At 39.6% G+C, this 26,074-nt stretch overlaps 1 protein-coding gene across 4 annotated transcripts; it reads left to right on the top strand.

Annotated features, from left to right (window-relative positions):
* The first annotated feature begins 107 nt into the window (after positions 1-107).
* VSTM2A (V-set and transmembrane domain containing 2A) lies at positions 108-25,727 on the top strand. 4 transcript variants are annotated; one of them, XM_070787408.1, is made up of 5 exons: positions 108-848; positions 2,618-2,784; positions 3,854-3,904; positions 6,644-6,980; positions 20,333-22,297. In XM_070787408.1, exons 1-5 carry the CDS (start codon positions 770-772, stop codon positions 20,446-20,448), a joined length of 750 nt encoding a protein of 249 aa, XP_070643509.1. In that variant the 5' UTR covers positions 108-769; the 3' UTR covers positions 20,449-22,297. The 4 variants fall into 4 exon arrangements, with proteins under 4 accessions (XP_070643509.1, XP_019815103.1, XP_070643511.1 ...); XM_019959544.2 differs by lacking the exon at positions 20,333-22,297 and adding an exon at positions 23,668-23,783 and having other exon boundaries at positions 120-848; XM_070787410.1 differs by lacking the exon at positions 20,333-22,297 and adding an exon at positions 23,530-23,661 and having other exon boundaries at positions 125-848.
* Positions 25,728-26,074: the final 347 nt, after the last annotated feature.

Raw genomic sequence — 26,074 nt, 5'->3', positions numbered from 1 at the left:
GCGCGAGGTTGCTCAGCAATAAATCCGTGTGAAATAATAGCTTGCGCTCTTCCTAGTTAGAGCAGTTAATAACTGGTTAAGCGACATCTCCCTCCAATGGCTGTTTTCGTCGCCCCGGCGCAGTGTCTTCGCCTAGTCCCGTCCCTCTCCTTCCCGGCGAGCCCCATCCTCCCGCCCGCGGCCCCGGCCCCGTCCTCGTAGCCCCGCCGCAGTCCGCGCGCCGGGACTCACTGAGGCGGGAGAGGATCAGTTGGCCGGAAGCAGCGCCTGGGGACGGACCGCTGCCGCCGCTCTCCGGAACTCAGGCGTAGACCGAACGCGGCCCGGCGCGCACGGAGTTAACGGCGCCGCGGCGCGAAGAGCGGAGAGGGCGCGAGTCCTCGAGGCCCCCGCCCCGCGCCGTCCCCGCGTCCCGCGCCCCGCGCCCCGCACCCCGCACCGCGGGCTGACGCCGGACCCGCCGCAGGAAGCGGAAGGCGGGCAGCCGAGCGGCGAGCACTACTCCGCGCCGAGGTCCGGGTGTGTAAGCGCAGCCCGCCAGAGCCGAGCCCAGTATCCAGCCCTCGACCGCGCCGCCAACTCCCAGTCCCCGCTCCGGGTCCCCAGAGCAGTCCAAGCAGGCGAGGGGCGGGATGTTCGCAGCTCCACACCCTGGGCGCTGAGACCAAGCCTGCCGGACAGTGGCATTCCTTTCTTGTGAAGCTTTTTGGCTGTTGGATACACCCATGTGACCTCCCCCCCCCACCCCGCCAACCTTACACTTTTTGGAATGATGGGGATCTTTTTGGCATATGTTGGATTTGTTTTCTTTTCCGTTTTATATGTACAGCAAGGGCTTTCTTCTCAAGGTAAGTCTGTGCTCACTGGCAAGTATACATTTGCTCGCGGTGTGTGTGTGTGTGTGTGTGTGTGTGTGTGTGTGTGTGTGTGTCTTTGCGTTCAAAGAACGGCCAGGCAGATGTAGTCAGGTTCTTAGCAAGTAACAATGAATAGTGTTCTGTTTGGCATTTTTCTTTAAAGTTTATTAATAGTAGCCCAGCTAGATTTGAGAGAAAATACAGTTGGTTACTGACAACGAGGTGGGTTCCTCGGTGAGCACAAACACAGAGCTATGAGTGTGTGTGTGTGTGTGTTCCCTCTATGTGCATGCACAGGGTAACGACTCTTGCATACATTATTTTCGCAAACAGAGCTGAGCATGGGGGTCTCTCCATGGCGAGCCCTCCTCTATGTAGGCAGTATGGGTTTAGAGTTTCGTTTTTCTGTGTCCGTGTGACTTCGTTTGCGTGTGTGTTTATCAAAGGACAGACTCCTCTGAGGACCCATAAAAAGGCACGACTTGCATTACAAGCAGCAGCAGCCTGCTGAATCCAGTTGTTCAGGACTTCGCAGGCTGCAGTGATCATTTCAGCACCATGAACAGATCACATCTCTGCTGCCAGAAGACTGCATCACTTCTGCAGACAGAAATGCCATCAACGGAAAAGTCCTTTTAAGATCAGAATGTCTTCTTAACATCTCCCGTTTCCTCTAAGTATAAATACAGTTCTATTTCAGTAGAGATCATGTTGGGATTTTATAAATTTTTAAAAGAGACACTGATGGCGCCTTGCTTTAAAAAGTGGGGGCAAAGTGCATCCACCCTAAATCGACCCTGCAGCCCCCCAGTCCTCCTCCCCATGAGTACGCATTGTAGCTGTACACTTCCTTAAGCTACAAATCTGTCCTAGACTTTTAAGGAATCATCAGCCTTTCTCAGAGTGTCTCTTAGACAAGATAAGAAAAACCATCCAACGCATTCTGTGTTAGGGAAGTGCCTTTGGGAGAGAGGAAACATATTTTTGTGAGTTTCACCATAGCTCCATGAATCTTGCAAACTAGCAGTATCAAGATTTGTAATGAAAAGGCTAAAAAAAAAATCTCTAGTGACTTTATAACAATCTTTAATCTGAACCAAGCCCAGGTGTGTGATTCTTACATCCCATGATGTATGACAATTTACAATACAAAAGCTTGTTGGGAACAGATATGAAGGTTAATTTGGAAAGAAAGAAAGAAATATACACAGCTTAAAAAAGTGTGCAACTTGTTTCAATGCTGTAGCCCTCCAATCACAACTGCTAATGTGTTGTGATATATATCAGGAATGTAAATTTTGACAGATAATCGTGATCTTTTCTCTATTTCATGGAACATCCAGTTAGTCACAGATTGTTCAGAAACCTGGACATAAGAGGCTCTCTTCATGTACCAGCTTGACAGATATGTGTAAAATGTACTTCCCTGAATCCCTCAGTAAGTTTTGGGGAATACTGCAGTCTGACAAAAGGTATTTGTATCTAACTATGAGCAGCCTGGCTAGCAGAGGGGAGTTATTGGAAAGCTTGTTAACCTTTCTATTATCTGGATTTGATCAACAACAAAATGATTTAGGCTTGATACCAAAAATAAGACAAGAAAGAGGCCAAGGAAAACGGTGGAGGGAGCCTCTGGGATATCATAGAGGGTTTTTTTTTTTTTTTTTTTTTTTTTAAAGACCCAGGAAAATGTAGTGAGCTCACAAGAGATGCTGTCAAGAGTGGAGTGCGTATTCCAAAAGGGTGCGTTTGTTTTGCAGCAAAATTTACCGAGTTTCCGCGGAATGTGACAGCAACCGAGGGGCAGAATGTGGAGATGTCCTGCGCTTTCCAGAGCGGCTCTGCCTCGGTGTACCTGGAGATCCAGTGGTGGTTCCTGCGGGGGCCGGAGGACCTGGAGCCTGGGGCCGATGTGGCCGGGGCACAGGTAGCAGAGTTGCGTCGCCCGAATTGCCTGCTTCGTGTCCGGCCCACTCACTGACTTAGACTCCTGAGTGTCCAGCCGGAATCTCTGCCAAGATGGTGTTGGGGCGCCCCTGGGAACACCCGTGGCTCACCTGGCGGCAAGGATGACGCCTAGGGATGCCAGGGGTGAACCCTGTCCTGGCGACACGGCGTTAAAACCAAGGGAAAGCAGGTTGTCTAGTCTTTCCCGGTTAAGAACTGGGAATAGACTCCTCCTTTTAGCACTGGACATTGTCAGCAGCCCTAGATGGCACTGCTGCGTCGATACATCCCCGGACACTCGCTATCCCTTCAGTATGGTGGGATGGGGACAAATTCTGTCGGTTTTTCCATCACCCCCACCCCCACCCCCTTGCGTTTTTACCATCTCTGCCAGACGCAGAGGGAAGGAGCGGGGAGAGAGATGGAGAGGAGGGGGAGACTGAACAGGAGGAGAGACAGAGGAGGGGGAATGGAAGGGGATAGAGGAGGTGGGAAGAGACCGAGGAGGGAGGATGGAGATGGGGAAAGGAGAGACGGGGTGACGGAAAAAAGGGAATGGGGAGTGACGGAGGAACCCCAGTGGAGAGGGGGTGGGGAGGGGAGGAGAGGAGAGGGGGCGGGTAGAGAAACGAGGGTCTGAACAGAGAAGGAGGTAGTTCTGCAAAAGAGGCTGCAGATGTGCGGGGGTGAGTGAAGGTCTGTAGGAGTGACAGCAGGGAATGACAGAATGCAGTCACCGAGATCCCAGGTCTCCCATCCCCCGCAGACGCCCGCACCCCGGGCACTGACCCGAATGCAGCTTCTCGAGTTTGCCAGTCCCAGTCCCCAGAGTCCGAGCACGCCCTCGAAGATTCCTCACCCCCCGCCCCACCCCCAGAGTTCCCTGTCCCCTAATCCCCGCTCCCGCTCCCGAGTCCCCAAGCACAGCCACAGGGATTGGTCCCCTGGTGGGTAGGGCAGCGCCCCTCCCTCCGGGTTTGCGCTGCGGAGGGCTCCGGCTGGGCGAGGTCTGAGCATCCGTATGCCCCGCTCCCCGTTCCTCCCCACAGGCTGAGCTGCTGCCAGACCGGGACCCTGACGGAGATGGGACCAAGATCAGCGTGAGTGTCAATGCAACTGCTGCACTCGGGCCGGGGCACCAGTTAGTGAATTTCGGTTTTCAAAAATGTTTATACTTACCGTTCCCAATAGAGGAAATTTGCACACGCAGGACAAGAGCCCTCTGGCTCTGTCTTACCTTACCTCACTGGGTACAAACACATTGAAGCAGATTTAGAATTCATACAATAAAATTATTTATCATAATGGTATAAATATTTGAAAAATTACTTGGGAATCATTTTTCACCCAAAGAGGAATGTGACACTTTCTTGCTTTTATTAACTATAACAGTAAAAGGCAGCAATACTAATAATTTATTTATACCAATAATTATCCTTCAATAGCAAGTAAAAGATGAAAATCTTCCCAGGCAGAAAAAAAAATTAAAGCGTCCAACAGGGAGTTGAAGTTGTAATTAAAATAACTCAACTTTAAATGGCATTGGCATTTCTAATGCCAGTGTTCAAAATCATGTAATATAAGACCAAAAGCCAATATAAATATAAAAGCATTGTTAGAGGAGGTTAACCTGTTGAAAATACAGAGATGTGTTTCTACTCTGCTGGTTATTACTGCTCATAATTGTCTGAAATTAGAAAGAAAATTTACTATACCTCAGAGGAAGCCATCTAGAATCACTTTATACTAATAGAATTATTTAGTTTGTTGATAATTAGTAAACAACTTTCCATTACTAGAAGTAATATGTGTATAAGGAATCTGAAAATCACATTTTAAAAGGAAATTTATTCTGAGGCTATTTTAAGCACATATAAAGTAATAGAATATTGGGGTTACATCATAGTAATGTAAAAATATGCTAATAAAATCAAATTCTCTAATCTAAATATATAATCTCAGCATGGAAGAAAATATCAAAAATAAGATACAAACCAGAAACTCCCAATTTCTTTTCATAAACTCACTGACTTTTTAGATTCTTTCAATTTAATTATTCTTATATCACAGAATCTGTTGTTTTCCAACAGTGCTAGAAAAGCTTTATTGGTAAGATCAGTAATTAATGATGTTTTTCTTAAATGTTCATTTATATATACACATATAATTAGATAGATTGTTTATTTCCTATTCATCTTTCATTTTTCACCCATACCCCAATCCTCCAAAGACAGGTGGTAAAGCAGCCTCACACATTTTGAGCTAGAGAAACATGCAGTTAGTTGCATAGTCATGCACACAACTGCTAACAGCATTATCAATGCCCAGAGTTCATACAATCTAGTCAACTGGAAAGAGCTCTAAACACAGAGGTAGGAAGCAGTGTGTTCCCAGTTCACCTGGTATGTGACCTTGAACATAGATCCTAAGCCAGCAGTTAATTTTAATTCCCAGGTGAGTTTTTACAAAATACAGTATGAGCTTTGCCCTGGAAAGATGCAGAGTGTTTCTGCATTAATCCAAATGAGAGTATTTTCTGAACCTCCTCAGATGATTCTAGTGTATAGTCAACATTGACAAGCACTGACCCCAACCCCCTAAGCCTCAGTATATTATAAAATGGAATAATAACAATATATAAGCACTCTGACTACCCCAACATTATCAGGACACCCAGTTGAAAATATATTTGAAACTACTATTTCCCATTAGTTTTACAGTCTTAATAATATTTGTATGTAATTTTCATGTACATAAATGCATACTTACGGTTATGGTTCAGATGTTGAAAACTGTTTATATATACAGTTCTATATGTAAAAACCAGATGAACACTTCCCAGATTTTCTAAATTATTTATGACTGTTTGAAAGTGTAATGCCCAGTACAGGAATAACTTTTTGCCTTCTCACTTCTCTTCTTTGTCTTTTGAAATTAATTTGGAAATTATCCAAATCCAGATCTTGAGTGTCATATGAAGTCCATCGTTGTCAGTCATGGATAATATGATAATATGATGTATATCAAATCTACCTCTTCTGATAAAAATGCTTATAGATCTATTGCATATTATGTAGAATTTTGTATATTATATATTACCATATATATATTGGTGTTAATCTGGTATAAACAATATCAGAAGTGAGAGTCAGTTTCTATTTTGAAAATCAAAGCAGTGTTTAATTAATGGCATCTCAAGTTCCAACAGCACACAGACCCTGTGGTAGCAGGGGCATATATTCCGAGTCATAGGATTTCAGGTGATATTCATTTGCTCCCTGAGTCTTGCCACCCCATGACTATAGGTCAGACTGCACCAACAGCTGGAGTAAAAACTTTACTATCCAAGTCTATTTTGCCAGTCTGTTTAGTAATCATCCTGAAGTGGGGATTAAAAGCACATTCCCACTTAAACTCAGCTGTGACCAACAGCATGTTTTTGTGATCTCTCAGAGTGGTAGGTAGCCTACAGTGAAGAAGAGAGGCTTTGTAAACTATGCACACATTAGGTTCTGCTTCATTCAGTTGAGCTCACCTGGCAGAGGCCAGTCCCCTGATGGGATCATGGTAGAGCTGGTACCAAATGCCAACCATGTGGCTTATGGAATCTGGTTCAGCTGGACTAAACTCATGTTTCCATGATCTTGTGAATCTAGGTGTTAATAGAATAAGATAAATAAGATCTTCTAATTAGACTGCTGAGGAAATAAAAAGCTTTCTGACTGTGGCTGTGAGGCCATTAAGACCTTTTAATTTTCCAACCTTAGCAAGCTCAGGACAAGATATGGAAACCAAATCACTTGATGTAGCACTTTGTTTTTTTACCTACAATTTTTCAGACAGTGAAAGTCCAAGGCAATGACATCTCTCACAAGCTTCAGATTTCCAAAGTGAGGAAAAAGGATGAAGGCTTATATGAGTGCAGGGTGACCGACGCCAATTATGGAGAGCTTCAGGAACACAAAGCCCAGGCCTACCTAAAAGTCAACGCCAACAGCCACGCCCGGAGGATGCAGGCCTTCGAGGCCTCACCCATGTGGCTGCAGGATATGAAACCTCGCAAGAATGTCTCCGTGGCAGCTCCCAGCAGTATGCACAGCTCTGCCAACCAGCGAGTGCCCTCCACTTCCAGCCCTCAAGAGGTAGCCAAAATCCCCAAACAAAGTCCACAATCAGGTATGGAAACCCATTTTACCACTCACAAACCCTCCACAGGAAGATGGGTCAGTGTAGACAGATTTATGTGTGATGGTTTCTCTAAAATTAGAGAGCAAGTTCAGTTAAAATGAGGATGAGCTATGAGAGCCAGAGGCTGACCTTTCCTGAAGGTGTGAATTGCCCCATTAGTTGCTGGCAGTGCCTCATGTCCAGGGAATCTGAGGGCTGGACTTCTTTTCCTTCTGTATTTACACACTATAAGCACAATAAATCATGTGCATTTGGTTGCATTGTAAATACATGTTCATTTTCTCTACAGATTTATGTGTTGATAATGACCCAAATTAAGAGACTTTCACTTCATCATCATGTAAATGAAAGAGACACACCACATTTTCAGAGACTCATAGCTTTAAGCAGGACCAGTTACCAAGGGCTTCTGTTTTGAAGGAGAAACTTCAGCTGCCTGTGATGAAAGTGATTATGGTAATAGGAGGAAGTAAGGCGGGGTGAAAGGCAGAAAGTGGTACAGTGATAAGGCAGCTCCTGTCAATGTGGCTTCGATGCCAATTTAGAAGCTTAGTCACACATTTCCTAAGTCAGCTGTACAAGTTAAAGCTGTTCTGAATAGCATTAATTTATGCACTGATTCAGCCAATGGAAACTCACTGAAGTTTTAACCTTGGCATGGAATGAGCAGTACCTTACACTACCCTAGACTGTTCTGCATCCTGTTCAAATGCTTGATGCAGTATTATAGGATGAAGGGAGCATAAAATATTGAATTTCTCAGTTTTGAGTTTGTTTCTTTATAGTTTATCATTGAAGAATTATTGATACTACTATTGTAATAGAAAATTATATTGCTAACATTCAAATTCTTTTTAGCTACTAGATTTTTAAAATTTCATCATTTTATCAGGATGATTTATATATAAATAAACATTTAAATATATTTTTACATTTATATGTAAAAATTAAAAAATATGTACATATATATATATATATATATATATATATATATATTTATCAGTCACGTCCAACTCGAGACCTCATGGACTGTAGCCTGCCAGGCTCTTCTGTCCATGGAATATTCCAGGCAATAATACTGGAGTGGGTTGCTGTTTCTTCCCTTTCTCCAGGGGATCTTCCCAGCCCAGGGTTCAAATCTGTGTCTCCTGTGCCTCCTGCATTGGCAGGTAGATTCTTTACCACTGAGACATCTGGGAAGCCCATGTGTGTGCATGTGTATATCTTTAAATACTTATTTATAAACAATATTTTAAAAATAATATATCCCACCCTAGATTCCTCCTTAGGCTTCATATGCTAATGGAGACTATTTGTTGTGAGCTTGACTAAGGGTCCCTGTGATGTAGGTAAGCAGCTATCCCAGCATGTCTTGCTTACGGCACCTTATGCCATACTGAAAGGAGACAGCTTCTCTGAAGCCATATTTGTGTGACTTTGTCTCATTTTCTTCTTTATCATCTCTTTTGTCCCCCAAAGGAAAAAACCAAGTTAAAAAATATATACACATGTGTACACACACACATATACACACACATGCACACACACACACCTAATGGTAGAAATTTTTTTAGCCATTATTTGGTAAAGATGTTATACTTTTGGAGACATTGTCTTCGTCCCTTTCTCACTGTCAAAATAAGAACCTAAATGCTATATGCAAAATTTCAGAGGCCACACTCAGCAGACAATTTACAGCCTAACTGATGAGGACTCCAAATCATGGAACTGAAGTTATTAGCCTGCATAGAATATTCCAGGCTAGAAATCATAAATCCATTTTGTGGAATCAGATTACTTATCCCAGATGAAGGATTCTAAGCATAGGATGAAAAGTTCTATTTCTAAATTCTTTACATTTTGGATTGAATAATATACTCTAAAAAGATTCATTTTATTTTAATATCTTTTTCTTAGTCTGATTGGTGCTAAGTGGCAAAGGCTATACAAATCTAACAAATTTCAAAGAGAAATCACCACTCATTTTCCACCCATCATCAGCCTCACCCATTGCTTCTTCTAAAGGAACAGGGTGTACTGCTTATGCAAGCCTGTATCCATCCAAAGCTATTTCCATTAAAAATTATCAGCAGTAGCAAAGGTTAATCTGAAACACATTAAAAATTTTCATTTCTATTTTCTTCTATGATTGAATACTGGAAAATATTTTATATACATTTAACATTTTCTAACTTCTAGTGCAGAAGCTATGGTGGCCCAGCCACTCATTTTATTCATGTGTAAGTCTCTGTGCTTGCACAATTATTGCATAAGATACAGTTTTGGGGTTAAATATCTATATAATCTTTCCTCTAACACCCACATCCTGATTTGTAATTTCACTTTATGATTTTTCAGGTTATATTCAAATAAAGCTGATTTCAATACCCATGCTTCATTTATTCACTCTCCATCCTTTCGAGAACTTGTATGCCAAGCACAATGATACAAAAATGGAAGACATACTTCCATTCGTCAAAGAGTTAATCGTTTTTATATTTTCATTTGTGAGAAAACAAAATATTTGTAAATTACACTGACCATGCATCTTTGCTTTCCTGTTTTATTAAAGGCAAGATATGATGAAGACAAAATAATTGAAATCTTGCCTTTACAGACCAAGAGTTATATTAGCCTTTTGTTTTTTCACTTGATATAGGAAGGCATGTGTCATCCATGGTGTCTGTGACATTATAATACCAACCTGTTACCAAAAGCTGGGCTGTTGGCCTTTTATTTTCATCACAGTTTTTACTTAGTTGACTGAACTATTTATTTTGAAATACTCAGTTCCTAATTCATACTTCTTTCTGTCAAAGTAGTTCTGTCTCTCTTTGAAGGAAAAGTATTAGCTGAAAATAACTCTGAATATATATTATAACATTCAAATTACTCAATTTTCCTAGAGCAGAAATTTATGTTAAAAATATGGAAAAATAGTCTTTTATTATCTGTATATCACAAAATATATAGCTACTTTACCAGATATTTTTTTCAAAAGCTAATGCACATGTAACTATCCAATTGAGCTGTATCTTTATGGTGTTTATTTTTAATTCTTTTAATTCTACCTACATTTGATAATCCACAATTAGAACCAAAATACTGAAGAAAAATCATAAAGCAAATAAATAGAACTTGGCTTTTGCAGTTCCTTAGGTTTTTCTCTTCTCCAATCTTTGTAGCCATAACTAACATTTAGAATGTCTTAGGGTAACAAGTCCTGATTCTAGCATGAACTGGTTTAGTTCCATCTGCACTGAGAACCAGAGAAGGCAATGGCACCCCACTCCAGTACTCTTGCCTGGAAAATACCATGGACAGAGGAGCCTGGTAGGCTGCAGTCCATGGAGTCTTGAAGAGTCTGACACGACTGAGCGACTTCACTTTCACTTTTCATTTTCATGCATTGGAGAAGGAAACGGCAACCCATTCCAGTGTTCTTGCCTGGAGAACCCCAGGGACAGGGGAGTCTGGTGGGCTACCGTCTATGGGGTTGCACAGAGTCGGACAGGACTGAAGCGACTTAGCAGCAGCAGCAGCAGCACTGAGAACAGATCCCCAAGTACCTCAATAAACTACATCATTCTCTACTCATTTCTTTCTGTCTCATGGAGAACATCTACTTCATACAGAAGCCAAACCTCCCCTCCATCCACCACCACCCCAGTTTCCTACTTTTGTCCTTCCCCACCCAGTCTATACTCTCTTCTATGGATCCCCTCTCCACACATCCCCTTGCCAACAAGCCAATGAAGGTGTGAATGCAGCCTGGCCCAGTCCCACCCCAGCCTGGCAGCTACACCCCTAAAGGTCACACCCACAGCCCCACCCCTCAGCTGCTGGTGTCCTGAACTCCCCTCTGGCCCCTTCAAGTTGACTGTTAGCATTCCCCTTTCTCTCTGTGGACTTCTCCAACTAAATTCCTCTCTTAAATGTAGTTCTTTTCCCATTCTCAGTGTTCCAGTATCATCCATTTCTATGGTTTCAACTACTAAGTTTTCCTCAGAAAATTTCTCAGTCTGTTGCAAAAAAGAGAACCCCTTCCAGGGCCTGAGAGTGGGCTTTTGTATAACACTCTGAAATGAATTGTCTGAGGAGACACAAGTGCTGACAAAGCAAGAGACTTTATTGGGAAGGGGCACCTGGGTGGAGAGCAGTGAGGTATGAGAACCCAGGAGAAGGTCTGCCACATGACTTGCAGTCTTGGGCTTATGGTAATGGGGTTAGTTGCCGGCTTGTCTGTGGCCAATCATCCTGTTTGGCCCATATTTGGTGACTCGGGGTCCTTGCTGGTGGCTTGCACATCACTCAGCCAAGATGGGTTCCAGCGAGGAGGATTCTGGGAGGTGGTAGGACCTCATAGATTGGGCATCAGTTCAGATCAGATCAGTCGCTCAGTCGTGTCCGACTCTTTGTGACCCCATGAATCGCAGCACACCAGGCCTCCCTGTCCATCATCAACTCCTGGAGTTCACTCAGACTTATGTCCATCGAGTCAGTGATGCCATCCAGCCATCTCATCTCTGTCGTCCCCTTCTCCTCCTGTCCCCAATCCCTCCAGCATCAGAGTCTTTTCCAATGAGTCATTTGGCATATGAACTGATATCTCCTCTGTTCTTTTGACCTTTCCCAAATCCTTCCTGTCGGTGGTAGCTTGTTAGTTCCACATTCCTTACCAGAACTTCTGGTTGTAAGATAACTAATGCAAGTGATTACTGTTGTGCCTGACCAAGGCAGGTAGTTTTGGTCAGTGGTTCCCCTAACAAATTGACAGTCTGATCCTGACTTCCCTCTGGAGAGCCAGACCAGGGCTCCTGCTGTTCCCATTAACCCCACCACCACCGCCATGTCTGTTCTAGGATCCCTGTGCAGAGCAGAGCCCCTGCACAGTGGTTGACAGCAGCTGTTGACACATGTGCCTCTTGTGCCCACCCTGAGCCTGGACTGGACTGTGACTGCCGTGACAATGAGATAGGAAGGAGTAATACCTCACCAGCCAATTCCAGACCTTTCCTACAAGAGAATAGGCAGTCTCTGCTGTGGCCTTAGAGCCAGCCATTGAGCACCAAGTACAACTGCCTTGAAACATGGTGCTGACTGAAGACAGCCAGCCTTTGACTTGAGCCCCAGGTGACCATCCCACAGACCTGTGAGACATAATAATAAATTGTTGTCTTAAGGTACTAGGTTTTAGGGTGGCTTGTTTCATGGCAATAAATATTTAGATCAGATCCCTAAATATTCAAAAATTGAATTTATTATTTTAGCTTTCTCACCAAAAAAAAAAAAATATATATATATATATATATATATATATATATTCTTCCTCTGGTGTTCCCCAGTTCTCTTAATAACACCATCACAGGTAATGAGGAAATCTTGAATATGCTCATAATCTCAATATGTGGAACACGTCACAACAGAACATAAGTATTAAATAATTATCATTTCCAAAGCACCATCACAGATTTTCAAGGTCTCATTTCCAAGCTATTTCTCCTGATTTCCTAACCCTAAATTGCTCTTTTCTGAATGTTTTCAGATATTTCTTACCTCTGTGACTTTGAAAATGACGTTTTCTTTCCCTCTTTTTGGACTCTACTCAAATGCAGATTCTTTTATAAAACTTTCTCCTGTTGTCTTAGTCAGAATTGGCTGTTTCCTCATTCAGGTCTCCACAGCAACTTATTTACACTTACTTTGAAGTCCTCATTGTATCCTTTTCCCTGGGGCGTTCCTCCTTTCAGTTGTAGAAGTCCCATTTTCTGGGAAACCTGACACACAGACAAAATAGTAGTCACCCTAAAGATGAATTTTTGGCTACAACGATCACCCCTTCTTTTGCCTTCCTGTAAGTGTCTAGGACAAGTGGATGTCTTGTTTGGGGAGAAAATGAAGAGAGAGAGGGCAGATATAACTTTGTTTTTGTCTTCTTTGTTCTTATATTTGCATAAATCGATTACATTGCCTCTGTTTCAAAAACGATCAAGACTGCTAAACAGTGTTTTTCAAAGTGCAGATGTCCTGTGCCAGACTGACAAGGAAGCTTATTAAAAAGTTCATATCCCAGAACAAATGTCTTGAGTCTAGAAGCAGAAATACCCATTTTTATGTGCAGTTAATTATGAGAATCATTCTCTCTAAAAAGTTCTTATGAGTGAGAGAAAAAAAATCATTATGTACTATGAGATGTGTGTGCATGTGTGTGCAACTAAAAAATACACTTTTAGAAACTGGTCTTCTGTTATTGTTTTCTCCAGTATTGTTTTGGACTTTTGTGAAACTGTTCTCTTCAAGCTGGCACTCATAAGAAAACTGGCCATAGTTAAGGTGTAGTCATGTTTCCATGTGTGGTTGCTCAGCAGGAATACTGATTCTCTGAACTCAGAAATATGATTGTTATGTTTTCAACATGATGTGAACCTGAGCATTGAGAGGCAGCTGCTGCTCCAGCTGCTAGAATCCAAGGGCTCCGGAAGCTCCTCTCTGGCTTACAAATGCAGCAGCTTTCCAAAAGTGGTCAAATAGAGAAATGATCTTAAAACAGATTTCAGAGCTGGTGAGGGGAGGTAGATGAGGGGCTCAGTGTCTTTCTGGAGATTATTTTCCTGAGTTAAAATATGAGGAAATGATGCACGACATCCAGGTAGAGAGCCACATGTATAATCCAGACCTCAATGTTGATTTTGGTTTAATGATCTAACTTGGCTGCTTACACAGGTTAAATTAATTTGATCATTGTAATTCTATCAGTTAAATGGCTGCTATGTAAATCAAGCAGCCATGAATAAGATGAAAAATAGATTTGAGGCAATGCTTTGGATAATACAGGTCAAAGGATCTGCTGGAGCTATGTTTGAGTTTGAATTATGCAGAGTAAGAGTCTGTACTGGCTAAATTCTCCTGTAAACTATATTTAACTTAACTGGTTGAAATTCAGTAACTAGCTGGGTCTGTAAAACCAAGGCTCAATTTTGTGCTGTAAGAGTTTTTTCAATGCATGAACACTTAAGTGTTCTGCAAGGTTCGTTTGTGATTACTAGGGCTCTGTGATTGAGGAGCCATGAAGCAGAATTTGCCAGTGTTTTAAGATCTTGTCACGAATGATTTCATTCTCCTTAAGGTTTCAGGAAGCTGCCAGAGGAGCTTTATTTGGATAGATGACCAAAGGGTTGAGAAGGTGCTGGAAAGACCTCACTCTGTTGGTCAAAATAGAGAGAATTCTCAAGAAAGGCAAGGGCTCCTTCTTCCAAGGAACACTGCTGCCACCTATAGCCTGACAGGTGTATTCATTTCAGCTGCGCGTGCTCAGTTGCTCAGTCGTGTCTGACTGTGAGCCCATGGACTGTAGCCTGCCAGACTCCTCTGTCCATTGGATTTTCCAGCAAGAATACTGGAGTAGGTTGTCATTTCCTATTCCATGGGATCTTCCCGACCCAGGGATCGAACCGGCGTTTCCTGCGTCTCCGTCATTGGCAGGCAGCTTCTTTACATCTGTGCCAAAGAGGCAGAAATCCAGGGGAACATGCTTCTTAGACCAGCTGGTTCTCTCACCAGGGGAGGTGGTGGGCACAGTTATTAGACTGTTCTTGTCTCATGTCCATCACTCACAGCTGCATGTACCTCTGCTTCCTCAGTTATTAAATAGGAATGATCCTCATGGTTTTGAGAATTAAATGAAATTATGTACATAGAGACCATGTCACTGATCAACTCTCGATAAGTGACAAGTAGTTGGCTGTGTGTAGGTGATGAGCTAAAGAAGGGAGAATGGGTCTTCGTTCCTGACTACCTTTTATTCGTAATTTCAGAGCTTCCTTTTTTTCTTCTGTCACAGTGACGTTAATTAATGATAAATTGTCCACTACATAATCATACCACATTAGCCACCAACTGTCTTGACCAAGGTTATAACTAGATGGTTGACTTTATTGGTTACAAAATAATAAAATTCCAAAGGATTTTTAGGACTTTGAGCTGTGACCTGAATAAGTAATGTGTTTATGGAAGCTGAAGTTATACACACTGTGTGCTATTGTAATTAAATTCAAGCTTTCGGAAAAGACCCTCAGAAATTTTTTTAAATCACAAAATAACTATGGAAAGTGAAAATGAAAGTCTCTGAGTCATGTCCGACTCTTTGCAACCCCCACAGGTGCATCTGAAAACATAAACAAGAATATTATTAAAAGCTTTAAAAAGAGAGAAAAGCAAAATGGATTTAGAGCCTTATAATAAGAATGGCATAGTAGTAGTAGATAACATTGTTTCCTAGATACTGTGTTTGTTGAGTGAGCTGCATACAAATCTCCCTGAACCTCAGAGTCTTTATCTATAAAATTGAGGTAGTGACACATGTGCCCTAAATAACATTTTAGCATTGCGTCATGATATATTTTAAACATCTATCAGATTACCTGGCACATGAGTGAGGTCGTCACTTTTTGGTTCTCTGAAATAACCATGCATAAAGAGGGCAATAAAGCAACATAAATATAAACAGAGAAGGCTCTAAAATAGTAAAATACAATAATATCTTATGTATTAAAATATAATAATTAAAGGTGAATTTATTTAATAAACTTAAAAAAAGAGTACAATTTAGGCTACATATCCAAATGAACTTAAATTAAGAGCTGAGCAGAAAAGAGAAATTTGACACAGGAAGATTAGCATAAAATCAGAGGCCTGACGGTTTAACATTACTAAAGAAAGTTTAAAGTTACAAAATATACAAATGAAAATAACATTGTACTATAAATAATTTAAAACATTTGTTTGATTAAATCAAGTGTAACTAATAAGTGGTGTAACAGACAAGGAAATATTTGTGTCTAACACTCAGGGAAAGAAGGGAAAAATGTCCATTTTAGAAATGCAAATGATTATGTAATCCACTCTAAATGACTTAGAGATATCAAAAGTGATCATGTAATAGCATAGCATAGCAATATTGATAAGCTCAAAGCAAAGATATAAACCTAAATCAGTTCTCCATATGACAGCAATAACCAGATAGAAAATATTTGCAGCATAATATATAATCCTCAATAGTAAAAAGAAAAGGGTATAACATATCTAATTTTTTAAAGGAATAGCAAATAAATAGTATAAATATAAAAATGATTAGAACACTTTGTTAGAAGAGTTTAGGGTTGAATAAATGAGAAAATATGCTGTTTTGGGATGAACAATCTCAGTACTGGAAATATGTCAAGTTTTTCAAAAGTATTTGTAGATTCGTTGCATTCCCAGTCAAATCCATAGTCAATTTTGAAAATTTGACACATGTAATTTGGCAAAGATGTGGCTCAGCTGGTAAAGAATCTGCCTGCAATGTGGGAGACCTGGGTTCGATCCCTGGGTTGGGAGGATCCCCTGGAGAAGGGAAAGGCTACCCACTCCAGTATTCTAGCCTGGAGAATTGCATGGAGTGTATAGTCCATGGGGTTGTAAAGAGTCGGACACAACTGAGCAACTTTCACTTTCACTTAATAATCAATACATGCCAGGAAGGTTACAGTGACTCAGGTATTCTGCTGTATCATTGCTTGCAGGGTGAATTGATACTTCCTTTCTGGAGGGAAATTGGCAAGAAAGATTGGTCTCAGGGCTTGAGGCTGGCCCTGAGATGATGTTCTGGGAGGAAAATCCAAAGAGCTCAGGAAAGAGGCAGACCCAGATCTGTGAACAGGAATGCATATCACAGAGCTCTGCCCACAATGGGAAATACTCACAGGACCAATAGGCGAGAAGTGTCCCAGTGAGCATGGCAAAACCATACAATGGATAGTAAGCACCTTCTAGAATCATGTCTTCAAAGAAAGTTTAATGAAATTAGAAAAGAACCAATATATAATATAATGTGAAAAAATACAGGACAAAGAACTTTAAAGTGAAAACATAAAGAATACTAAATTTTAAGTCAATCTGAGATATTCACATAGAAAATAACAAGAAATAATATGAAAATGCCCATCAAATTATCTGATTATTTTGTTTGTATTGATAACATTTGTACACTGATAATTTATTATTTTTGTCATAAGGAAAAGATATTCGAGATTGCCCAAATTTAAAAATAAGCCAGTGTCAGACAGCTCTTGAGAGAGAAAACAAAGAAAATACATTGAACAAATAAACAAAAGCAAAGTAAAAGTTTTGTGTAATTGTGAAGCTTATGACAAAAAAACTCACATGTACACATATGTGTGTATGTATATTAAAAGCACTATGGTGAAAGTGGTGTCCCTAGAAATTGCTAGTAGCATTGAAATTAAGAGCATTATATCTAATTTCCTGGGAGCTGGTTGGAGAATCTGACCATCAAATTATTCTTATTTGTCTAAACATAATGGGTGTTATCTTGATAAATTTATATTGATAAAATAAATCAAGCACATATAAAGTCTTTAAATAAAATTTCATGCAGTTACTTTTCCTCTCTATAATATGACTAACTGAGCCCCCAATTTGGAAGGAGATCAAAGTGATGAGCAGAGGTATGGTCACCAGGGGTGCCAAGGAAAGTCAATACTCTGGGAGATTTTATACATATTAACCGTGTTTTATTTCATATGAATGCTTCAAAAAAGTCTGAGAGAGCATTTCTGTATGAATTCAGAATCCTATCTGCATTAAAAGATCCAATATAGGTTAAACTCTCAGTGCTTGAAATAAAGCAAATTGCAAAAGCTAGGGGCACCCTTAGGACACTGTCCTTACAGTAATGTAAGTGTGATGGGATCAGAACTCTGGCCCACAGGCCCTCAGCAAAGCCATCCCACCTTGGCACCAGTTGTCCTCATAGATTATTCTTGAGTTGAATGTGCTTCTTTAAGTGCTCAGACAAACATTTGTTAAGATGCAAATCAGTTTCTAGCCTCAGACAGAACTCCTGAGTAGCAGTCCTTCACCTACTCTCTGAGCAAACAGTGTATTGTATAAACCCTCTCAGTTTCAGTTCCTTAATCAGCAGAATGATTGTGTCAGCCTCCTGGGACCACAGTCAGAGGTAAAGAAATATTAGCTACTATTGTCCTAATCATCACCCTATATGCATCAGGATCAGTTCTTACTTGGATGAATCAATTACAGTGAAAATGTGCTGTTTTGAGATGCACTGTGGTCCTAGCAGGCGGAAGGCAGTTTCGCTTTTGTGCCCATTCTTGAGTTGCTGTAGAAAGTAGGAACCCCAAAAGCCTGCTGTAAACAAAAAAGTCTGGGACCTTCTGTTGTGAATGGGGTATCACTCCTGCACCCTGTCACCTAGACCTTTGTGTACATGGGCAGCTGTGCTTGTCTCCCTCAGCTACAAGAGGCCTCATAACTAGAAGAGAGGTGTAAATCTGCTCACTAAAGGAAAGCGGGAAAGGAAATTTAAACAGCTGCTGCCAACATGCCTGGGCAAAATAGGCGATTTATGTATTAGGTCAAAATGAAGCACATTTCTTTTAAAAAATGGATCTCTATAAGAAATTGGCACTAGTTCCATAGGAATCTAATAAAAAGATACTCTTTTCAAAAAATTATAGGATAAAATCATCCTATTATTTGACCCTTCCCCTTAAGTCGTGGTTTAGTATGTGAAAACCTGAATAAAAATTGCATTAAAAGATAGCTCAAATTTTCTCACAGCTACTTTCATATCGTAAAGCTGACACCTATAATAAAAAAGAGGTTAGTCAAGGCCTGTCTGTAACCTAGGCCTCTTCACAGGCAAAACAGTTATTTCAGTGTTGCTTCTTTTATTATTGGAAAATTTCCATTTTAAGTTTGTTCATGGGATAAGCATCACTAATATTCACTTTGAGAAAATTAAGATTCTGGAGCCAGATCAGAGAGCCACAGCAGGACATAAGTTGTGTCCTTTCTCTTTTCTTGCTCCTTTTAATCCCACTAGATACTCAAACAAGAAGAAGAACCCATGAGGATTATACCTAAATCTGTAGATCTGTGCCCTGAATTGCAACTCTTCCCCATATCAAAACCAAGAGTTGTCCTCACATAGGAAATTAATCCATCAAGACAATCCCAGCCCAGAGAAAGAGGATATTTAAAGAGCTGGCAAGATTTAGATGTGATAAATTATCTAGATAGTTGTCTCAATGTTCTACTTACTTCTCTGAATTAAATATCCATATCCCATATCTTTCCTGGTGGCCAGAAACTTTGGTTGTCTTTCTCTTCCCACCACTAATGGTGGTACTTTGAACATCAACTTAACTTTTCCTGGTTCCAGGCTATCAAATTTAGATTAAAAGTATAGAAAAGAGGTCATAGAAAGAAGAGGAGATGTAAGAATAAGGGTGGGACCACATCTCATTCAAATATTTAAATTAATTTGGAGGAAACTTTAAGATCTAAAAGACTATAATAGAAAATTTCAAAATAATATTATATCATCAGACATTTGGCATACTGTATGGCACAAAACAAACTTTATTAATGTTTAGGAAAACAAAGAAGCTGATGTTTTCATATCCAATACTTATCAGTTCAGTCTTAGGGAAAGTTTATGTTTTTCCCTAAAGCCAGTTGTATTTTCTCTGAAAAGATTATTGTACATTTAAATAATAGCTTCACATCTTAATCTCATATGTGGAGGCAGTGAGGCAAGGTTGCAATGCCTGAGGGGGTTTCAGAAAAAAGCGCATCCAGACTGTGAGTTGATCTGACTGCACTGCTGTGCCCTCATTTCTGTGCCTTTGTTTAATTATCTATTAACTGTGTAACCTAGGTTGAGTTATTATATGCCACTGAGTTACATTTTCCTAATCTGTGTGTTCACTGTATGGGCCTAATGAGAGGATAAACTAAGACAATATTTGTATGTCACATGTATATGTATTCCCTGACACATGGTAGGTGCTGAATCTTCCAGTTTGCTGCGAAGGAGAGGATGCTGCTTTGTTCAATCTGCCCAGTGTCTTCCACCCTCATGGCTGTAGATGGAGAGGGGTGAAAAAAAAAAAAGGCAGTTCAGAAGGAACCATCTAAAAAGGAAGGTGCAAAAAGGGAGCCAAGTCCTTCCATCTGGCAAACAGATGAGGGCCAGGCAGGCTTTCCAGTTCAGACGCTGTGCTGAGTTAATCAAGGCAGGAGGAAGGCAGTGACTGAAAATGTGGGTAAATGGTTCCTTCTCCACCTGATCCCCAAGGATTCCAAGGTCGCGACTCCGTGTTGTTGTGATAGGTTCTTATTTTGTCTTGTTTCTTATAAAAGAAGTAGATGGAATTTTCTGTTATTCTCTGAAATAATTGTTATGCATAGCGAAGATAAAATATCTGAAGCTTTTTTCTTTCCTATTTCTCATTGGCCAAACTCATTTGTCACAGACACAGTCTTGGGCAGCGGTCTTGTTTATCCACATCCCAGTGAGGGCAGTGTGATGCGCTATCACCAGAAACAAAAAGGACTGAAGAAGAAAGCTAAATTTTGCCTGTACTCATGAGACTTCTAAGAAGCCTTCTTAGACTTTTCCATTTACAAAATGGAGCAAATCCCTCTTCACCCTACCTTACAAAGGCATGAGAAATTGCACCTGAGAGAGCACTGAGGAATCTTTAAACATAAAAACAAATGAAAGGCATCATTATTGCACTGAAGTCAAAGGACATCATGAAATCACATTCTGAATCAGAGAAAAATCTTCAGATTCTGTTAGACTGCTCCTCATCGAAGCATGTTATCTGCACATTTTCTAGCCATAATTTAGATAATAGCATCTCCCTTTCTTCTTTACAGGGTATTTTGTGGTGGGGGCAAAAGTTTAAAGACTCAAGGCATTGCTTTACAATTTGAGAATATTAAAAAAATTCCTAAAATTTTATCCTTGCCTTTAATGAGTTTATAGTGTAATCGGTGGGGTAAGATACAAATATAATGAGTTATAAGTCAATGTGAGCCCTGTTAAGGCCATAAGAGAGGCAAAACCAGAATCACCAGGAAGATTAGAGGAGAAAGAGCTTACAGCTGCTCAGTGGGAACAGACACAGCAGAATACAGGTTATCTGAGGGGAAGAGTTGCTTAAATGAATGATCATTTTTAGGGAAAAACAGATCATCTTAGCTTGGTTTGAGCACAGAGCGAAAGGAAACCAAATAAAGCAAAACAGATGACCTAATACAATTTCTGGCCTCCTCATGAGAAAACATATATAAAACAATAAAATGCAAACAATTGTTATGCTCATTTTAGGAAACATCAAAGAAATAAATACATTTTTTGAGATTTCAGAAGTGAGTGGCTGCAGAGGAAATTAGAAGTCAGGACTCCTGATTGCAATCCTGAATCTCATCATTCCAAAACAATAACAACAATAGAGCATGAGTAGCCAAAGTTTGCACTTTATAAAAAAAGTATTGTTTTTTTAATTTTCTTTAGAATAAACCATAGCATGTTTGATAAGACAATAATGTTATATTCAGAATGTGTGCTTGTGTGTGATAAGTTGTTTTAGTTGTGGCTGACTCTTTGGGACCATAGCTTTCCAGGCTCCTCTGTCCATGGGATTTTCCAGGCACTGGAGTGTGTTGCCATGTCCTCCTCCAGGGGATCTTCCCCACCTAAGGATTGAACCCAGATCTCTTACGTCTCCTGCATTGGCTTTACCGCTAGTGCCACTTGGGAAGCCCTATATATTCAGAATAGTGTGCATCTAAATGAAATTGACTATGATGATTATTTTTTAAAATTACATAGGACACAGTATATCATTTTCGAGTCTCAGATTTCACTGTTGAAATCTTTGGGGTTACAAAGATGAATAAGCACATATCCCTTCTTTCCAGACATGAATAAAACCTTTAGAAAGAAGAGAGAAACAATCTGATTTGATGACAGAACAGATTTGTTCTAGAATTTACTGTATGGGGAAAAAAAACATAATTGGCTTGACAGAAATAGATTTCACTTAATGAACAATATGCTAGTAATGCAAGTGCCTAAAGTGGATGAATGATTACAATCTGAAAAAAACGTTATGTGTTGCAGTGGTTTATTGCATATCTGATGGCAATTCAAAATATTAACCTTAACATATTCTGTACAGTATATAATTGGGTTTGTTTGCAGTTATACTGCCCATGTAAATTTTGTTTTAATTTGCACATACTGGACACAGTATAATAGAAAATGTTGTGTCAGAATGGCAGCTGTTCCCTTCGAATCTCATCATTCTCAGGAATGATGGACATCTCCTGTGAAGGGTTGATTAGTTGAGAAAAGAGGCACATAATTCACAGTTTCAGCAAGTTTGAGCCAATCTGCAATGCTTATACTGAAAAGGAAACATTTCACAAAATACCATTTTTGAAGAATTAATCATTTTCCTTGGTTTTATTGTTTTTAGCATTTTTAAACCTTTATTCAGTATCATACATACTTTGTGTCAAATACTACTGGCAATTTAAGGAGTCATGTAATCATTTTGTTTCTTTCTTTCTTTTAATTACATGAATTTCTTTCTTTTAATTAAATGAATTCCTGTCAAAGAGTCTCCCTTCAAAGATAACAAGGGCACATATTTAATTTTGGCTCTGATGCAAGTGATTCTACATGGATTGTATCTATTTTCCTTGTATAATCTTTATATTTAGAGCCACACGTGGACTGTACCTTTACTTTTGCATTTTTAACATTTGTCACCCAGCTTGAGTGAAGCAACATGCTCCAGAGACCCACCACTGACCTTGGGTTTTGAGTCATAGATTTCTGTGTTAAGTACATGACTCACCGCCTAAACAAAGGCAAATCAATGGTGACACTTAAGTAACCTAACTAGAAACATTAGTGTGAGTCTGCTAAACCACCCCTTTAGAACCCTAAATATTTACTCTACAGTAACTTTTTGAGAGTGTGTGCTTTCACCTTAATTTCTATCACTACCAATGTGGAGCTGAAATATTCAAAAGATTGAATTTGCCTACCTTCACTCCCTTCAAACCCTTTTAACTTTTCTTGAATTAAAATAAAGGAAGAAAGAAAAGAAATGCTTTAAGGTCCATCACATTTTTGTTTTCTTATCAATAATGATAATTACTAGTAAAGGTATATCATTTACATTCATGGATAAAATATGTGAAGAAAAATGCAAAAGGACAATTTCATTCCCTCCCTTATGTAGTCTCAGAGAGCTGTCAAACATGTCCAGTTCTTGATAGTGCTAAATTTTCTTCAGATTTTAAGGATAAAAAGTTGAAAAAGCTCTTCCTCTAAAAGCAGATGCCCAAATGCACACGCTCCAGAACCTGTTCTCCTTGCCCTTGAGAAGCCTGCTGCCCTTGGTTTGGTTTTCACCTCCTGTGGTTTTACGCTTGCAGTGGTAGAACAGGGGATGTGTTTTTAGACACCCATTTAGGAACAACCAAATAACTATAGGGAATAATCCTCATAGAATTGCTTGAGAAAAAAAGTATCTGCATTTGTTCCTCTCAGTGTTCCCAACCATGAAATGGCATGGTTTGAAAACAGACAAAGCAAACAAGACCACTTCCTGGGACTGAAATACTTTGTATGTGTTGTTATTTGCAGTGCATGCCAAGACATTCATGGGCACCAGAGCCAAGCTGGCGAGCTAATTAAATATATATATGTATGTGTTTAAAACAGCCTAATAAGGAGCATTGGAAATCTTCGAGATGAGCGAATATCTTATAACTTCTTCCGCAGGTGCGAGGATAGCTACAAGCCATGGACTTTCTGTCCTGCTTCTTGTCTGTGGCTTTGTGAAGGGTGCTTTGCTTTAGTCTAAAGTGCTGACTTTTTTCCAATATCACTTTCTCTTCTTAAAGCAAAGAGCAAATCGCCTGTAAAATCTACGGAGCGGACAGCAAAGTTGACCCTAAACTCCAAGCACCACTCTGCACCCACTGTACTCTAATTACCTACACAAGGAGCGCCTGCTTTCCGAAGCATAAACGAAGAGGCTATCTCACGCTTTGTTCATAACATTTTCTTGGGCAAATCACTGATCTTTTATTTCAAGAGAATTAGTGTGAAGTGATAGAACATTTTCTAATAGCAAGATCTATATTTTTCCTTTTCTTTCGGCTACTCAAAGCATCATCTCATTGACTGCTCAGGGGTTGGCCTGACCGTCCTCGGTATAGTGAATATTTACCACAGACACCACTGATTTCCTGCTAAAGACCCATTATCTGCAGAAAGTAAGCAGAGATCAAAAGGCTACAGAACATAAACTATCATCAAACAAAACTCCTGGCTGGGGGCAAGAACAAAACTTTCAACACTGCAAGTCAACAACATTATTTTAAATAAGAAATAATAATTTAAATAAGAAATAAAAATTTTAAATAAGAAATAATAAGAGAATTTTTTTTTAAATTTTCCCCCTTTTCTTGGGCTTGTCTCCTTTTTCTTGATTGTAGTTCTTATTCCATGCTGGCAAATGCTGATTATGGCCAATCCCTGTAAATCCTGGGAGGTTTATATGAAGACATTTTAAGCAGTATATATTTCAGTGCATTTTAAGTCATTTTGCAATTCTTGTATACACAAATGACAAATTCTGTAATTGCTTATAGTATGTGTGATACAACTTCAAAGTAGATAGACTCTGAGCCTCATGCAAGCTGATTTTTATCATTCTCTATATAAATATATACAAATAAATATCTATATGTTGGACCATCAACTAACTTTCTTTTTGGATAAAACATTTGTTTTTCACTTACAATTCCTATATAGTGGGTATTTTGTAATGCATTGTTTCACTTCCACAGGCTTGACAGTTGCAGGTGGCTTCTGTTGCCCCCTGCTTCCTTCTGGAAAATGCATATTCAAAATTGTATTGGTCTCTGATAAATGAATTAATTTTGTTATGTGTATGCTGTGTTGGAATTTGCTATGTTCCTTTATATAAGGTGTTTATTGGGGTTTGAGGATCTTTTGACTGAGAATCTATGTGCTCTCGTTTTGACAGCCATTCCTGTATCATCATCATTTTTGTCAAAAAGCAATGTTGTTTCTATAAAATTTGCCTGGGAAGGGGATATGGGGAAGGTGAAGTGGTCATCATGAGTCCCTAAATTCATGAAAGAACACTTTTTGCTATGGCTAAAAAAATGTTGCTTCCTTTGATATGTATGAATTTTTCTAGCTTTGTTATTCTGTTACTTGCTAATTATATTTTAATGTCTGCTAATTAAAATTAAAATTTGGTTGTTGGCTAAATACAGTATGCAAAAGATGACTACAAATTCCCAACTAAAGAAGATAATGTGTTCGGTTTTCACTAGTTAAGTGAATTATAATTTTAAATATTTCATTCTTATTTTGGGGTTTATGACTATTTTATTTGGAACCTATTTTCTACTCTGGCAAAGAATGATAGGCAGAACTAGCATTGTGTTCCATATACACTATGGAATAGATATGGTTGAGTTAGAAATTACCTGAGTTTTCCTTCCAGAGAGATTCTTCCATTTTCATTCATAACAAACCAGAAGATCATCTCTATAAGACCAGCAGCACCAAGCCTAAGGTCCTAGACTGGAGCCTGAAGCAATGAATACCTCTGCTTTTCAAAGGTAAATGCATTGATTTTCTGCAATTCAGTTACAAGCAAGGTGATATTTTCATTATATCCCTAACATTATCTTCTGAGAAATTATGTTTCATGCTAAATCTTTTATTGACATTTTTTGTTCACTTGGCTTATTATTTCAGTCTAATGAGAAAAAAATAAAAGATTTGGTTGCACTATTTTATTAACTTAGAAATTTATTTTCTTTCAAGGTAAATGCTTAAAATGCATAAAATAACAAGATAAATATTATTTATTAAGTCTATCTGGACTTTAAAGTTTGTATACATTCAAGCATAAATAAGTATACATTTTCAAATTCAGTCAGACTGGGAAAATCCACCATGTAATTTACTTTACACAAAGTTCAGGTCATGAGATTGATCAGTTCTAAGGCAAGATGGACATGTATCTGTATCAGTGATCTTCACCATGCTCACTTGTAATAAAGAACATTATGCTGGTTGGAAAAACTCTCATTACACTCATTGCATGAGGGTACAAAATAACAGTTCTTTGTCAGTATGCTAC

The sequence above is a fragment of the Bos indicus genome, chromosome 4, assembly GCF_029378745.1.
Source record: "Bos indicus isolate NIAB-ARS_2022 breed Sahiwal x Tharparkar chromosome 4, NIAB-ARS_B.indTharparkar_mat_pri_1.0, whole genome shotgun sequence".
Taxonomy (NCBI): Eukaryota; Metazoa; Chordata; class Mammalia; order Artiodactyla; family Bovidae; genus Bos; species Bos indicus.
This window is presented reverse-complemented; position numbering and strand designations above follow the sequence as displayed.